This window comes from Crocuta crocuta, unplaced genomic scaffold, assembly GCF_008692635.1.
Source record: "Crocuta crocuta isolate KB4526 unplaced genomic scaffold, BGI_CrCroc_1.0 scaffold97, whole genome shotgun sequence".
Taxonomy (NCBI): Eukaryota; Metazoa; Chordata; class Mammalia; order Carnivora; family Hyaenidae; genus Crocuta; species Crocuta crocuta.
In genome coordinates, this window is record NW_027531999.1 from 8,316,621 (window position 1) to 8,330,739 (window position 14,119).

At 44.8% G+C, this 14,119-nt stretch overlaps 1 protein-coding gene and 1 long non-coding RNA gene across 2 annotated transcripts in view; one reads left to right on the forward strand and one right to left on the reverse strand.

Annotated features, from left to right (window-relative positions):
• GNS (glucosamine (N-acetyl)-6-sulfatase) overlaps window positions 1-11,731 on the forward strand; it is a 52,821-nt gene extending 41,090 nt beyond the window's left edge. Inside the window, exons 11-14 of the mRNA XM_077775272.1 lie at window positions 3,097-3,204; window positions 4,148-4,258; window positions 5,995-6,155; window positions 9,015-11,731. Coding sequence (XP_077631398.1) covers window positions 3,097-3,204; window positions 4,148-4,258; window positions 5,995-6,155; window positions 9,015-9,093 — 459 coding nt within the window. The 3' untranslated portion in view covers window positions 9,094-11,731. The remainder of the gene's footprint in view (window positions 1-3,096; window positions 3,205-4,147; window positions 4,259-5,994; window positions 6,156-9,014) is intronic.
• Window positions 6,668-9,100, reverse strand: LOC144240859 (uncharacterized). Its single transcript, XR_013337869.1, has 3 exons — window positions 8,782-9,100; window positions 8,582-8,653; window positions 6,668-7,491 (listed from the first exon to the last, which is right to left on the reverse strand). It is a non-coding gene; the product is annotated as an uncharacterized LOC144240859 (long non-coding RNA).
• Window positions 11,732-14,119: the final 2,388 nt, after the last annotated feature.

Here is a 14,119-nt window from a genome sequence, read left to right on the forward strand (position 1 = left end):
TCTAATACTTCCAAACTGGAGTCTTGAGAGTTTTCTATACTCTGTTGCCTGCAAGTAGAGACAGTTTTACTTCTTCTTTTTTTTTTTTTTAATGTTTTATTTATTTCTAGGAGAGAGAGAGAGAGACAGCGTGAGCAGGGGAGGGTCAGAGAGAGAGGGAGTCACAGACTGAAACAGGCTCCAGGCTCTGAGCTGGCAGTCAGCACAGAGCCCGACGCGGGGCTCAAACCCACGAACCGCGAGATCATGACCTAAGCGAAAGTCGGACGCTTAACCGACTAAGCCACCCAGGCGCCCCGAGACAGTTTTACTTCTAATTTGGATGTCCTTTTGCTTGTCTGATTGATGTGGCTAGGACTTCCAGTCCTATGTTGAATAAAACTGGCAAGTAGAGGCATCATGGTCTTCTCTAGTGCATGTATTTTTTCATTTCATTTAGTGTATTCACCTCTGATTGGTTCTTGATTATATGTTCAGTCTCTTTGCTGAAGTTCTCACTATTCATTCTTCTCCCTACTTTGGTGAGCATCTTTATGACCATTACTGTCAACCCTTTCTCTGGTAGATTATTTACCTCTATCTTCTTTATTTCTTTTTCTAAGATTTTGTCTTGTTCTTTTCTTTGGAACATTTCCTTTGCCTGTTTCCACGTATTTGTTCTATGTATTAAGTAGATTAGTTACATCTCCCAGTCTTGAAGAAGTGGCTTTATGACAGAGGTATCCTGTGGGGCCCAGTAGTATGGACTCCTAATGGTCACCCACGCCATGTGTCCCAGGGATGTCACCTACATGGGCTGCATGCACTCTCCTGTTACGGCTTCACTGCAGTTGATGTGAACTCACTGGTGTGCAAGGCAGCCTTCAGGTGCTGCTGGCACCAGAGCTAGTCCCACCAAGGCAGGGGTGCTCATGGGGGGCACCAGTACCAGACAAGGCAGCCCACTGCGTGGGGGTGACAAAAGGTCACCGGGGAAAGGTTCTGGTGCTGGCTGCCAGGTGTGGCAGAGTCAAGTGTGTTTCTTAAATGAGTGATCTTGTCTACTAGTCCACATAAGGGACATTCTAACTCTGGGCTCTGGGTTGTTTCTAGTAAGATTTTGCTATTTTTGTAGATATTTATTACCTCAGGTACCATAGTTGTTAGATATAAAGTAAGCAGATGTGCCAGAAAGTGGTGCACTTGACTCTTTAAAGGTTCCCTTTGGCTTTGGATTTTTCAGAGCCAATCCAAATACCTAAACGGGATGTGCCACTGGGTTGGGGATTGGTGTTTTACAGTGCATCTCATTGGATAGAAGTTGGTGGGTGACCAGCTGTCCATCTAACCCGTTCCGTGACCAGTTCATCCTATCACAGGAGTCTTCTTAAGGTGGCAAGCACTCAAATACTCGTGTCCACTATATTTTTGAGGCTGTTTAGCTTTGAGGATGATCCCCATTAGCAGTAGTTTTTATCTACACAAAAGATAACAAATATGCACATATAATAGGAACCACGAGATATTTACTGCAGACTGGCCAAGAAAGCTGTGTGTACCACCAGCGGTTCCCACCATGGACTCAACCAGTAAACAACAGTAAATGGGGATTGTTGACAGGAAGGAGCTTCCAAATAACTAGGGAACTCAGATTGAACCAAGAGCTGGTGTGTCAGGTTCTGAATGGAATATTCTGCCAGCTCAAGGTGACCAGCTAAGCCCTGGACTGGAAAGTCAGTTAGACCAGCAGGTTGACTCAAAACCCACAGCCCTCAGAAATGGTAAAAAGATTATGAACTCAAAAATGGATTTGCGATTATCATACCTATGTCCCTCATAGTCCCAAAATGCTGTCAGAAGTTTGCTTCAGTGCCTGGCACTACCACCCAATCTCTTAAAAATTGACTCAGTGATTCATGAGTCAGGCAACAACTCTTCTACAATAGAAGGGAGCTCTGCAGAGTTGTAGAAAAGGAAAGGGTTTTTTAAGGCAGAAAGGAGGCAGATAAAGGAAATTATTAGCAAAGAATGCATCGTTTCAAACATGGTCACCCTCCTGAGGGAAGTAGAAAGGCCCGTTGGGCAGATTACCTCCCTAGTGCTAACCAGGTAATTTCAAGTTGACTGGTTAAAGGGTACATTCCTGGAGGGTTGAAACTCAACTGGGTTAGGTTAGGTATTAAGTCTAGGTTTGTTGATACTGGGTTTAGCATAAGTGACTCCATTTTGGGTCTGCTGTCTCCTCTTTAACACCACAAAACAGACTCTGATTAGTAAGGCTGTAGACCATCATAAGAGCACCTTCTAGCCTAATCTCTGTATCTCCATCTCTCCACTCCGTCTCTAGACTCTGCTACTGGGATGACTTTTCTAAAGGACAGCCTTGATTATGTTACTTTCCTGCTTGAAAACCACCCATTGCTTCCCAGCACCTGCTGCTGTTTACAGAACAAGTGGGCAGCCTCCTGTCCATGCCATTTTCTGTGTGGTTGCCACCCTTGCCTGAAAGCTGGATTTGGGGAGACCTTACTACCCCTACCTCGTGTTCCTCCTCCTAGTACTCATGTTGTCCTTTTGATCCAAGACTTTTTTTACTTCTGTTGCCTTCCTCCTCTCACCTGTCTTCAGCACTCCTGTTTCAAATGCTGGTGCTTCTTTCCTTTCACTCTCCCCACGTGCAGTGAAGACTCAGTGAGTTCATTTATATACGGTAGATGCATTCTAACCAAGAAGAATTTTGAACCTGTTATAGTCCTTAGCACACAAGCTGTGTTTAATATTGTTGTCCTTGTATGCGTTAGCCTGTAAATTTCTTCAGATGAGGTGAGAATTCTTAGATATTGGTTATAGTTTCCATTCCTGACTACCAAGAAGTAGTCTTGGGAAGTAACTACTAAATGCTCAAAGCATTTGACCATCACTTGCAAGGGCTCTGTAAATACGAAACATGATACTCAGAAGTCTTCATCTGTGTTAGTTTTTGTCATTCTCTTTAGGTGCTGAGTAATAGTCCAACCAGTTTTGACTCCCATGTCCCCTTAAGTAGTAGGATAAAACTTTGTGATCCTTATCACATTCTGTATGCCTCACAGAAACCATTTTTGTTCTTCCTTCCAGAAAGGTGCCCGTAATCTGACGTGGCGGTCAGATGTCTTGGTGGAATATCAAGGAGAAGGCCGTAATGTCCCCGACCCAACATGTCCTTCCCTGAGTCCTGGAGTGTCTGTGAGTTGGCTTAGACGGTTTTCTTACCAATAGCGCAGCAAGGCATTGGTTCAGCTGTGTCAAGTACTAAAACCCTTATCTGAGTCTTGCTCCTCTTTCACTTAACTTTGTCACTTGACTGTGGAGATTATTAGATAAACAGAGTAAATTTGCTAGTCCTGAAGATGCTGCTTCAGACCTGTTGGTAGAATATGCTCCTTGAATTCTTGCAGTTTTTGTAACAAGTGCATGTATTTGCCCATATTCTTGTCTTTACCCCTTCCGGTTATCTTGCCCTTCCCAAAAGCAGTACCATTTTTTATGAGGTGAGCTATCAGTGGCACTCAGTAGGGAAGTGAGGTTGCCACAGTTCTGTGCAGCTGCCATCATAAAGTGTCTTGCAATGGTGGCAGCCAGGCTGGTCACGGAGGCGGTAAGAGCACACTGGCCTCACTTTGGAGAGTGGGAAGTAGGAGAGAGGACTCCAGATACCAAAGTGTAGGATATAGTGAAGAGCCAACCACAAGTCGGTGAGGAAAACAGGAAGAAAAACCTTACCTGCAGCTGGTTCCACAAAGCTCATTTTAGCCTTTTGATGCAACTGTTTTAAGGACCGCTCCTTAATGTACCTTAGACACGACTCCTAGGCGATTGATTCTGTCTCCTTACCATCCAGCCCACTCATTTTACAGTTGCTCACTACCACCAATTCTTGTCAGGAGATTAGCAGACAGTGATGGCAAGAGTCTGCGAACACAACTACTGGCAACACATGTTCCTCAGTCAGGTTGGCCAAAAGTACGAAACCGCCCCGTTATCTATTTTTGATTTATGTCTCCATGAAAGGCTGCCTGACTTCAGTCCAGTGGTAGGTCTGGCTTGAGCCAGCGTGGTTGCCCTGTAGGCCAGGAGTAGTAGGTATTAGAAGAACTGTCTTCATTTAACTCTTTAAATCTCCCTACAGCAATGTTTCCCAGACTGCGTCTGTGAAGATGCTTACAATAACACCTACGCCTGTGTGAGGACCATGTCAACACAGTGGAATTTGCAGTATTGTGAGTTTGATGACCAGGAGGTAAGAAGACACCCACCTCCCCCACCCCCTTGTGTCTAGTGCCAGTGCTTTGTTGGCTGGACTGGGTAGCAGAAGAGCAGTGCCAAGGAATGTTCCCTAGGGAAGATGGGTCTCTTATCTGTACCTCCATTTAAGCTTCCTTCAGTGAAGAACATGGAATTCCACGAGGCCATACTGCGCCTCTCTAACTGCGATCTTTCTGGATGGGATTCTCTCCACTCCCATCACCCAAATACACTTTAAATGCATAGTCTACTTTTTCAGATTGCTGCATGCCTAGGCTTTTTGCTGCTTTGATGGTTTGGGGTGAGAATAAGACACCTTGACTTCTGTGGAGCTGAAAGGAGTTGGGACATTTCCTAGAAGGCTTACTGGCAGCCAGCTTGTTCAGAAACTTCTTTCCCCACGACAGCACAGTCCAGCTGCTCATTTAAATAGATGAGCCGTAAGGGGCAAGACCAGGAGGTCCCATCCTTGTAAGAAGGTGGCTTTTAGCGGCACATGGGTGGCCCAGTTGGTTAAGTGTCCGACTTTGGTCAGGTCATGATCTCGTGGCTCATGAACTCAAGCCCCCCGCCGTCAGGCTCTGTGCTGATGGCTTGGAGCCTGCTTCAGATACTGTGTCTCCCTCTCTCTCTGTCCCTCCCTGCTTGCACACGCTCTCTCTCTTAAAAATAAAAACATTAAAAAATTAAAAGGGCAGTGGCTTTTAGCCAGCACGGATCAGGGTGGGTCATCTGAGGACCCCCTGCACCACGGTCCCTGGTGCCTTCACGCCCCAAGCGCCTGTGCTCACCTGCCTCGTCTCGCAGCCCACATCCTGCCATATGGAGCCGGGGCTCAGTGTGCGTCTCAGAAATGGACTTGCTCACCCTTTGTTTGTAGCTCATGAGCACTTTGAAAGAAGCTCTGTTGCCTGTTGTCTGAGGTCCATTCTGGTTTCTCCTTCCCCCACGATGTTTACCTGTCCTCTTCCTAGCCTGTTGCTTAACTCCCACTTTGGAGAATGGGGGGGGGCGGGGGTGGGANCAGGATTATATCCTTCCCCACTTGGGAAGACATCCAAAAGTGCTTTTAAAACAGGAAACCTTAGCATCTATATAGCACAAGTGAGAGTACTTTCAGATCTGTTCTCATTTGAATCTTAACAGTTCTAAGGCAAAACCTTCAAATGTCAACTCTTACTTCTCTGACAATATTACTATTAAGTCTAGTGTCTGCAGCCTTGCTATTGGAGGGTTCTGCCTTCTGTTCTTCTATTACAGAAGGTCATAAATGTCTCCCCTGCCTCTTCCTGAAGGCATAGGGTGTGCTGCAGGCCCCTCTCCTGAGTGGGCCACAGACCTGAAGCATTTTAACATGGTCTCATGTTACCCCTGGGCTCCTTCAGGATCCTGAGACCAGAAAATGTTCTCCTGGGCACTGCTTTTCCCTTCCCACTTAGAAATAATTCCCATGAGGGGCACCTGGGTGGCTCGGTTGGTTAAGCGTCCAACTTCAGCTCAGGTCATGATCTCACAGTTTGTGAGTTCGTGCCCAGCGTCAGGCTCTGTGCTGACCGCTCAGGGCCTGGAGCCTACTTTGGCTTCTATGTGTTTGTCTCTCTCTCTACCCCTACCCTTTCCTCCCTTGCTCTCTCTGAAAAATATTTTTAAAAAGAAAAAAAAAGAATTCGCATGAGGAATAGTTCCAGTATAACGTTTGCTCTTTTCTTTCCTCCATCTTCATTCTTGTAGGTGTTTGTAGAAGTCTACAACCTGACTGCAGACCCAGACCAAATCACGAACATTGCTAAAAGTATAGACCCAGAGCTTTTAGGGAAAATGAACTACCGGCTGATGATGTTACAGTCCTGTTCTGGACCAACCTGTCGCACTCCAGGGGTTTTTGACCCGGGGTAAGTTTCCATTTTCTTCGATGGCTTTGCCAAGTTGTCTGTAGTAGTCATGTCGTGCTTAAAGGCAGAGGGAACCTGAGAGGTCCTTTCGGCTTTGAGCTAAGCTCTGTTTCTCATTCTTCTGCGTTCTAGTAGGAGCACTGTGTGTTAGTGCATTTGCCTATTGTGCTGGGAAAATGAGCTCTTTGAAACTTCTGCTCTCTGGTGCCAGTGGCAGCGTTAGCTGGAGACCTAGCCCTGTTCCCTGCCACATGGGGCTCTTCTTCCTCCCCTTCCTCCTATGACTCTTCATGGTACCAACTTGACTGCACTGGTGACAGGTGGAGTTTCTTTAAACTGAGCTGACCACGGCTACCCTGTTCCCTAGCGCCTCCAGGAGGGTGGGTGTGCCTTCATTTCATTTCTCAGAAGCTCTGATTAGAGAAACTTGAATGCCTGCCCGTAAATGTACTGGGCTGAACACACAAAATCAGTTAGAAGGTACAAACTCTCAGGTGTAAGCCCACGGTAGTACGTGAAGGCAGCAAAGGGGATCACCTCCTCAGCACCTCCTGTTCATTCCTCTGGAACAGTTGCTCTTCACCAGTGACGTGGGGTCTCGGGACACCATGCATGTGAGCTGCCTGGAGCAAGAAACCTGTTTCTTTGGGCTTAAGATTATGAACTTTAAAGTTGAATTTTCACTGGGAAAGGATTATTTCAGTTCTTACATTGATTGTAGGAAAGCTGCTGGAAGGCTGATGTCCCAAGCTGAGGGAGATGAGTAACTTACTTGCCAGCCTTCTGTGAAATATTTTCAGTACACATTAGAGAGGAATACATGGGAATGAGTAGAGAAAGTGAATGATAGACTTTTGATGAAAAGATGTGGAACGCTTTTGCTTCTAAATACTGTATAAATACTTCTAAATCCATGTCGGCCAAAGACACATGGATGCCAGCAAATTAAAAGTAGTAGGTAATGGTAGAAAAAGACAGTATTCATAATTTTATATTACTTAAGTCTTCTCTTTATATGGGTAATTCTGTTAATGGAATCATTGGTCAGGCATTCTGACTGCCCGGCTTGGAGCTCTCCTCCAAAGTAGTGAAGTGTATCCTCCCTGACACCAGTTCCTGGGAGTAGGATGGACATTCAGTCTCTAAAGTAAAAGGCACAAGACTTCTAGTTGACACATGCTGATTTTGCAGTTTCCAATAACAGCTGTGCTCAGAATGGTTTATCAAATCAAATAAAATTGGAGGTCTAGGGGTACTTGCCTGGCTTAGGAGGTAGAGCATGTAACTCTTCATCTTAGGGTCATGAGTTCAATCACCATGTTGAGTATAGAGATTACTGAAAAAAATAAAATCTTGGTAAAATAACAAAAAAATTAGATGTTTGTAGCAGCAGTCTCTAGATGACTTGCAAACTTAAATCATCTAATCTTTCTTTTAATTTTTTTAATGTTTGAGAGAGATGGAGCACAAGCAAGGGAGGGGCAGTGAGAGAGGGAGACACAGAAGCAAAAGCAGGCTCTGAGCTGTCAGCACAGAGTCCGGTGCAGGGCTCAAACCCACGAAGCAGGAGATCATGACCAGAGTGAGACCCAGGTGCCCCATCATCTAATTAAATCTTGGAGAGTCAGGAACTAACACCTCTTGGAGAATGGTGTTTGGCCAGACGGTCCCTGGCCCTGCTGCTGCTAGAGCGTGGACCTGCTGTGCTGACAGCTGCTGCGCCAATATGGCAGATACCTTGGGTCTTCTGAGCATCGACCCTAAGGGTTAGGACTTAACCATAGAATTTCCAGTCTTTAGAGCCCAGAGGTAGATGTGCCCAAGGGTCACCCTGTTAGAACTGCTAAGCAAGATCTCCTGACTCCCAGGCAGGCTGTTTTATAACTGTAATTGAATTGTCTTGTTCACATTCTAAGAGCTTATAACCAAAACTCCAGATGCTTGCTTTACTAATGTGAGCCTCAGCTATTTCTTTTTAAATTCCTCAGCAGTAGCATATTCCTTCCCACTAAATATTTAGGCTATAGACTCTCTGAAAAATGGAGGTCAGCAGACTAGGTCCTACAGGCCCAATCCAGCCACCACCCTTTGAAAATAGCCACAAACATTGATTCACATACAGCAACAAGGTTGAGTAGTAGTTAGGACAGAAACTGTACAGCCCACCCTTGTTTTAAAATAATGCTAAGTGAGAATTAGCTTATCCCTAAAGATAGCAGGTAAAAGCAGAATATGACGTTATTTCTAGCCTGCCTGGGTAAAATGTCTTTCCAGCCAAACTACCTCCTTTAATTTTCGCACCCAGGGGGGAAGTAAATGCTGAATGGTAGTGTGGAGCGTGGCCAACTAATATTACGTACCAGACATATTACGTGAATTGAACTGCCTTACTATTTTATCGGTAGCCAGAGAAGTTAATGACTTACCTGAGTTCGTAATAAGCCAGATGGAAACTTCTGAGGTTCAGGCCTGTGTTCATGCCTGCCAGTCTGCCTGAACTGTGAGAGAAGGAAGGGCTCTCAGGCTGCTGGTCGGGCCCTAGCAGGGGGAGGCCGCCTCTCCCACCCCCCAAAAAAACAAAACCCAGCTCCTATCTTGCCTCCTCCCACTACCTCTCAAGATTTACCTTGTTTTTCTCCTCTGTGTTTTACATTATTTTGTGCTTGCTTCCTTGTGATGGGAATGCTCTTCATTATTAAATACTTGCGCTTTGTACTAGAGACTTTGCCACGAGATTCCTTTCTGGTGATCTCATTGTTCCTTTTATCTTCCTTCCTGCCATCCTTTCCACGGAACATTCTGGAGAAGGAACACGCTGGCTAACTGGAGTTGATGTAACTTCCTCTCTTTCCTCCACAGATACAGGTTTGACCCTCATCTCATGTTCAGCAATCACTGCAGTGTCAGGACTCGAAGGTTTTCCAAACATCCTCTGTAGCAACCTCTGCAGCTGGGTCCCAGCACACCTCTGTCTGATGAAGTGATTGTAGTAGGAATCTGTAGCTTGTCCTCAAGACCACGCCTGGAAGAGTCTCTGGACTGGCTCTAAGTCCTGTTTGAAAAAGCAACCCAATCAGCTGACTTCTTGTGCAATGTGTTAAACTGTGAACTCCGCCCACACGGCAGGAATGGCTGTCCCTGGTCCCTTCATTCACCACATACCGAATGCTCCTGAGGTCTTTATCCTCACCACACCCTTTCTGTCCTGGGGTTACAGTGCTTGATTATTCCCCAGGGGGTCATAGTCTGAACTTATAAGTCCCATTCAGATAAATGGCCATACTTGGGGGTGGGGAAATGGGGTGGTTTACAGCTTGACCACTTCACTATCAAAAACACCAAGATCACATAGCTTGAAGAATAACCCTCAGAGCTGAGTCATCAAAGCAAGAACAAATACCACTATTTTCAGATTAGTAGAAGTACATTGTTTATAATATCACAATGTGATAAGGTCACAAGCTCAAAACCTGTCAGCCAGCCAAGCACGTCTGTTTTGTTTTTGGGGTTTTTTGTTGTTTTCCACGTTCTGGGCTGTTGCTACACTGAAGGAGAAGAGTAAGTTTTTGGTACAGGCTAGTAATTCAAGGTAGTTATAAAAGGTGATAGCCATCGACTTCCTGATGGCCGCTAACCACATGGAGTGCCAGTCAACAACAGAGGTATCAGGGGAATGTCTCTTCTCTTGATAATTACCCCTCTGAGATCTGAAAAACAAAGTGGCTTAGGTAGCTTAGTATTTCTCAGTAGAGAAAAAGAACTTGCAAGGGTTGATGAAGGTTGCCTTTTCTGAGGACCTTCTGTAGACAGGGCCCTTGGGTTGACAGGTTGAAGGGCTATTGTTGGGATTTAGTAAGTGCCTGTCTAGCAGGGAGCCTGGCTTTCAATTTTGACTCTCTGCATTTTGTTGACATTCTCTTCATTTGTTACAGTTTTTGCAAAGGTCCGGCTGCTTTACCCTACCTACCTTCTTCCCTTTTAGAGAAGTTCTTCTAGAGTGTTTGGAGTCTAGCATAATTCAGGCTGCATTCACTGTTCCCCTGGCAAAGCCAGATCTTGTTGAGGTTTCCTGTGTAGAACACCTACATTTGTATGTTTCTGGACTCAAAGACCAATCCCGTTTCTATTGTTTTCTTCACAAGACAGTTCTCTGTAGGCGGTCAGCGGGGTGGGGGGAGGAAGAGCTGTGGTTTATAACCTGTTCAACTCAGGCAGTAGTGATTTTAGCTTTATGTACGGTCTTAGGTTGAGCTTTAAGCACTTTGTAAGACATGGCTGTAAGCAACTTCTCTGTCAGAACTCGAGAGAGCCATGTTGGGTCAATAGCCATTGGGTTTATTCCTTTACCTCATGCAATCCCAGCGACTGTGGGGGTATTTAGAGGTGAAAGAGGCAAGTGAAACGAACACCTCTGCTGTGAATGTTTTAGGGAGAGAGATTCTCAATATTTTGTAACTAAAAGCAAACTACAATGTTAAATATGGGTATTAGCTTTATTCTACACTTTGATTCTTAACATTAATCAGTCAACTTCTACCTTAATGAAAGTTGACCTTAGTTATTCCCGAATAAAAAGAAACCAATACTTACCAGGTCTTATATTGTGATGTCCTATTATTCCATTTTAGGATGCTGGTCCCTGAGAGCAGGTAGAGTCCTAAGAGCGACACAAATCAGCTGCCCAGTGTCCCTGCCACATTGTTCTCACATTCAGCGATTTCTGTTCGGGTGGCGGGATGGGGTGCCCGCCTGTGTCCCTCTCCTGTATGTAGTATGCTTCCTGCTAACCTTGAAGTGGCCTCTAACTTCACCTTCTCTCAGCCTCGCTTCATTCTGGATCTGTGCTAAACTCACCTTTCATAAAGAGGCCTCCTTTTATAGCCTAGCAGACAACAAAATGCACTGAACTTTTGGGAATGCCTGTGTACAAGGAACCCACGGCAAGAGGCTTGGCTTGTTTCTCAACTATATGAATTTGAATTATTTTATCTTTTAAAGAAGGCCAGGTCGGGACTCGTTGGTACCCTTCAGAGTAGAAAACTAACCATTAGGAGGGATCCAAAGCCCTAAGAATGCATAGAGATTCTGCCTTAAAAAATTTCCTTCAGGGGCCTCCCTCGGACACAGAGTGGGGAACCCCTGTGTCTCTGAATTTGAGCAACGGTACTGTTGCAAAATACATTTTTAATTCACAATACTATGGCTTTTGTACAAAATCGTAACGGTAGCCATGGAAATTATACCTTCGTCTGTGAGAAGCGTTCTTAAATTTATTTTTAGCATCTAAAGATCGATGCTTTAAAGCACTAAAGGATTTTTCCAGGGTCCTTTTGAAGAGGAAGCAAAGGGTACTCTGATCCACCAGAGACTGAGAGAGGAGTATTTGCTTCTCTACTTTTCACCACCACTCGAGTCCCACACAGACTGTTGTGAATTCGTGCGTTTGCATCTTCTGTTCCCAGAAGTCACTCTGCCTTGGCTTTGTGTCATCTCAGTCACCTGACTTAGAAAGTGCCCTTCCAAAGACCCTGTTCACTGCTGCACTTTTCAACGAATTAAAATCTATTTCTGTTCTAGTGGGAACGTGTCCTTTGTTTTAGTCCTCAAGTAGTAATTCTGACAAGTTTTTTTTTTCCTTTTTTTTTTTTGTCCTGCTGGTTAACGTTTTCATCACTCACCTAGGACTGGAGAGGGAGCAGTTTCCTCACTAGCACCGTAGTCTCTGCCTCCAAAGCTCTTTGACACGTGCTCTCCTGCTGACCAGGACCCCTGGATAAGCACCGTGGAGAAAAATGATAAATCTTTGTGCGTTTACAGCTTTGCATGGAAAAAAAAAGCCTTATCTTGGCAGACCTTAAGTTAAAAAAAACTTAGCTTAATTTTCAGGGTGCTTGCCCTTGATGTCCACTCGTGTGACCCATTGCCCTAAATGAAGGACTTTATACAGGGGTTGACATTAACTTAAACGGAGGTCTCTGTCACAAGTACCTACCACTGATGTAACACAAAACAGTAGCTCGAGTCAATACTTTATGTATGAGTGACTATGTTTTGACAAAACTTTACTTCTCAGAACAGGCCAGGATTTGCCAACCCGAGACCTAGTCGGTTGCCTTGCATATTCCAAATCATGAAAACCAGCACCACCTGGGTGGCTCTGTCAGTCGAGCAAAGGACTGATTTCAGCTCAGGTCATAATCTCACAGTTCATGAAATCAAGCCCTGTGTTGGGCTCTATGCTAACAGCATAGAGCCTGTTTAGGATTCTCTCTCTCCCTCTCTCTGCCCCTCCCCTGCTCATGTGTGTGCTTTCAAACATTCTTTTTAAAAGATGAAAACCAAGTAGAAAAACACATTAGAGGACGTCCACAAAGTTAGCAGATCACAATACAGAAAGTAATTTGAAGGGCACCTGGCTGGCTCAGTGGACAGAGTATGCCACTCTTGATCTCAGGGTTGTGAGTTTGAGCCCTATGTTGGGTCTAGAGATTACTAAAAATCTAAAAAAAAAAAAGTGTCCAAATAAAAATATATTTCTATATGCTTTCCTAATGCTTAGCTAAATCACAAAAAGGTAGTTTGTATCAAAAGGTGAGACCAACAAAAAACATTTATTTGTACGAAGCAAGGCTAAGTACAGACCCTACCAGATCATTTTTCTACCTTACCCCACCTGGTCCACGGAGACTGTACCCTGCCCTGTAGAACCAGACTCCCTACAGAATTGGTCTTCGTTTCAGTCTCTTCCTCCAGCAGCAATGGGCTTGACAGCCAGGTTATGTGTGTGCCTTGAAGTCTGTTGGGGGAACAGCAGACCCAGAGACCCCGAAGGCCCCGAGTTGGGGCCTCTGGAGGAGGCCTTCCCACAGAAGACAAGCTTGAGACGTGGGACTTGGGAGCCTGCTCCTAGCCTAGCATACAGCACATGACCGTGCCAGCACTTCATCTTTCAGAGGAAACTTCATGACCACCTTCTGGTGGTTCTCCTTCTGCCCAGGAGAACTGAGATCCACAAACAGTCTCTCACCCTGCAAGTCTCACTGATGCTCACAGGACAGAGCTACATCGGATGCTTGTAATCTGTACTTACTGTAATAAAGCACGACTGCAGAGTAGGTTTTTTCCTTCAGCTGAATGTACCCAAGCTCGCATAGCTAATTAAAGAATCAAGATTTCAAAGAAGTTCTGGCTTCAAAGCCAACTTGTCTCTGATTGAAGAAGGATTTTTCCCTCCTCTATTATACATCTGAGTGCCTACCCTCTCTGCCTGGCAGTGAACTTGGTTATGAAATGGAATTATCCTATTCCTGACCTCTAGAACAGTATATAGATTGAAAAAAAACTTCCAACCAAGCATCCTCTATCTAGCAAAGTCATTCAGAATTGGAAGGAGAGTTTTCCAGACAAAAGCTGAAGGAGTTCATCACTAAACTGGCCTTATAAGAAATGTTAAAGGAGGGGCGCCTGGGTGGCTCAGTCGGTTAAGCATCCTGACTTCGGCTCAGGTCATGATCTCACAGTTTGCGGGTTTGAGCCCCGTGTCGGGCTCTGTGCTGACAGCTCAGAGCCTGGAGCCTGTTTCAGATTCTGTGCCTCCCTATCTCTCTGATCCTGCCCTGTTCACGCTCCCTCTCTCTCTCTCTCGCTCTCTCTCTCTCTCTCAGAAATAAATAAAACACTTAAAAATTTTTAAAGGAACTTTTTTAAGCTGAAGAGAAAAGGGTGCTTGCTAATTAGCAACAAGATCTATGAAAGCATAAATCACACTGGTAAAGGTAAATATATAGTAAATGTAGACTCATAAAGCTAATTTAAGGTTAAAAGGCAAATGTAGTAAAAATAGAAGTATAATACTTAAGGGATGCACCAAAATAAAAGCTGTAAAATGTGAGTGACATCAAAAACATTAAAAAGTTGGCGAGGAGGGGGCAAAAATTTGTTCAACCTACCCACTTGAAATAGAC